We start from the raw sequence: 2,133 nt of genomic DNA, 5'->3' as shown, positions 1-2,133 counted from the left end.
GATAAAGATGAGGATGATGATGATGATGATGATGATGATAAAGATGATGATGATAATAATGATGATGTTTTCTGCTCTTCACCCTCCTTCCCACCTGTATTTTCTGCAGTTTATCTCAGTTCAGTGAAGAGAACATGATGGACCCCTACAATTTGGCCATCTGCTTYGGKCCCACGCTCATGTCCGTGCCCGAGGGCCACGACCAGGTGTCCTGCCAGGCTCATGTCAACGAATTGATCAAAACCATCATCATCCAGCACGAGAACATCTTCCCAGGCCCCAGGGAGCTGGAGGGCCCAGTCTACAGCAGAGGTGGAAGCACAGAGGATTACTGGTACGAGGGACAGCCTGGGAGAGCGATGGGTGGGTGCTGCTGCAGGGATTGATTTGGGATTGATTTGGGATTGATTTGGGATTGATTTGGGATCTCAGCCTCTGACCCTTTCCAAAATGCATTTCATGGAGGCAGAGATGGCTCTGAGGTCTCTGGAGAGTCAGAGATCTTCCCAAAGGTTCACTTCTCAAACCTCACTCGCTTATCTCCCCCTGTGCAGGGATTTTCTTGGATATTCTGCTTTGGTGGCTGCCCAAAATAAATCTTTTTGTTGATTTTTTTTAGTAGGTGGAATCTAATTAGGATTGCAAACCAATTTACCACCTTGAAATGAGATAATAAATAAGAATATCCGATAADAAACGCAGCAACAGAGGAAGGGATTTCTCCTCTGCTAAAGCTGGAATGAGTTACATTTGACAGAATCTCATAGTGCAGCAGCAAATACAACCCAAATAGCTCTCAGTGAGGAGAGAGGTGAAGCAAACAGCCCAGGAGCATGGAAATACAGAGCAGAGGGTGCAGGAGACCTCTGGAGGTGTTGTCCAAGCTGATGGAGATTCATCAAACCAAAGGAAAGGAACTGCTCACTCTCAAACCTCTCTCTTATCTCCAAGGGCAGGGATTTTCTTGGATGTTCTGCTGCCAAAATCAATCTCTTTTTGGTGCTTTTTTTTTTTTCCCTTTTTTTTTTCTTTCTCCCTGCTGTTTTTGCCATTTCTTTCAGCCCGTCTGGAGCTCTGTCAGACCCAGGGGTCACTCGCAGCCCAAAGCTCCGGGGCTGYGGTTGCATTTCCAGGGCAGCCCCGTTGGAGGGGGAGGGACGAGGCAGGAATGCAAAATCCCCATTTCCATCCAGCCCAGGGCTCGTGCTCAGCCCCAGAGCCACATCTGGAAGCAATTCCAGGCAGAGAGYGGCTCCTGTCATCTGGGGGGGAGGAAAGGAGGGGTTTTGTCTCCTCCTGACCACGCTGATCCCTCCTTCCCTCCGAGAATGAGGAATACTCAGTTGAGTCCTGCTGCTCCTGCTCTCYCTCAGCGTCCCAGGAATGCCAGGGATGATTTTTTGGACTAAAATAAATAAGWTTTTGAAGTCACTGCTGTGACAGAGCAAGCCTTGTCTCAGAGCTGTGGGGTCACTCCACTTTCAGAGGCTCCTCCAGACTCGCTGCTGTGTGCAGAGCGTTTGCCAAAACCTTCTGGAAATTCTCTTCTGTTCACCCCTGATGTTTTTAGCTGATGTTACACAGGAAAGAATAGCAGGGGGGGAAAAAAAACAACCCTGACTTAATCATATTTATGGCCTGCAGGAAACAGTGTTAGGTTTGATGAGAGGTTTTGTCYTGCGGGGTGAAGGGAATGAAAATGTGTTGGGTACGCTGAGTTTGGGGTCACAGCACAGGAAAGTGGGGTCAGGATGTCCTGGGAGGGGATGGAAGGGATGGAGATCAKGTCTGGATGGGTCATGGAATATCCTGAGGTGGAAGGGACCCCCAGGATCRTCCAGCCCAGCTCCTGGTGCTGCACAGRCACCCCAAAATCCCACCCTGAGCATCTCCTGGAGCTCCTCGGGGCTGTTCCCATTCCCTGGGSAGCCTGGGGTCCCAGGAAYTGAGCAGAGGCTCTGGAATTACTCAGAGATTTCAGCCCTTTCTCCTTTCCCTGCTTCCCTCCTGCTAGGAAGAGCATAGGAGGTGGATTTCCAGGGCCAGAGCATCCAGGATCACTCATTTTAACCATTGCAARGCTGAAAGAAGGGATGGAGTTACTGCATGTGAGGAGGATTAAAAATCACCTTT

At 49.5% G+C, this 2,133-nt stretch overlaps 1 protein-coding gene across 1 annotated transcript in view; it reads left to right on the top strand.

The window, feature by feature from the left end:
• Positions 1-2,133, top strand: part of SRGAP2 (SLIT-ROBO Rho GTPase activating protein 2) — a gene marked incomplete at its 5' end in the record, with an annotated part of 36,426 nt that overhangs the window by 21,523 nt on the left and 12,770 nt on the right. Inside the window, one exon of the mRNA XM_057387576.1 lies at positions 110-334. Coding sequence (XP_057243559.1) covers positions 110-334 — 225 coding nt within the window. The remainder of the gene's footprint in view (positions 1-109; positions 335-2,133) is intronic.

This window comes from Malurus melanocephalus, unplaced genomic scaffold (genome assembly GCF_030028575.1).
Source record: "Malurus melanocephalus ecotype Western Australia unplaced genomic scaffold, MMel_1.1 scaffold_1258, whole genome shotgun sequence".
Classification (NCBI taxonomy): Eukaryota; Metazoa; Chordata; class Aves; order Passeriformes; family Maluridae; genus Malurus; species Malurus melanocephalus.
Note: the sequence above shows the minus strand (reverse complement) of the source record. Positions and strands in the feature narration are given on the sequence as shown.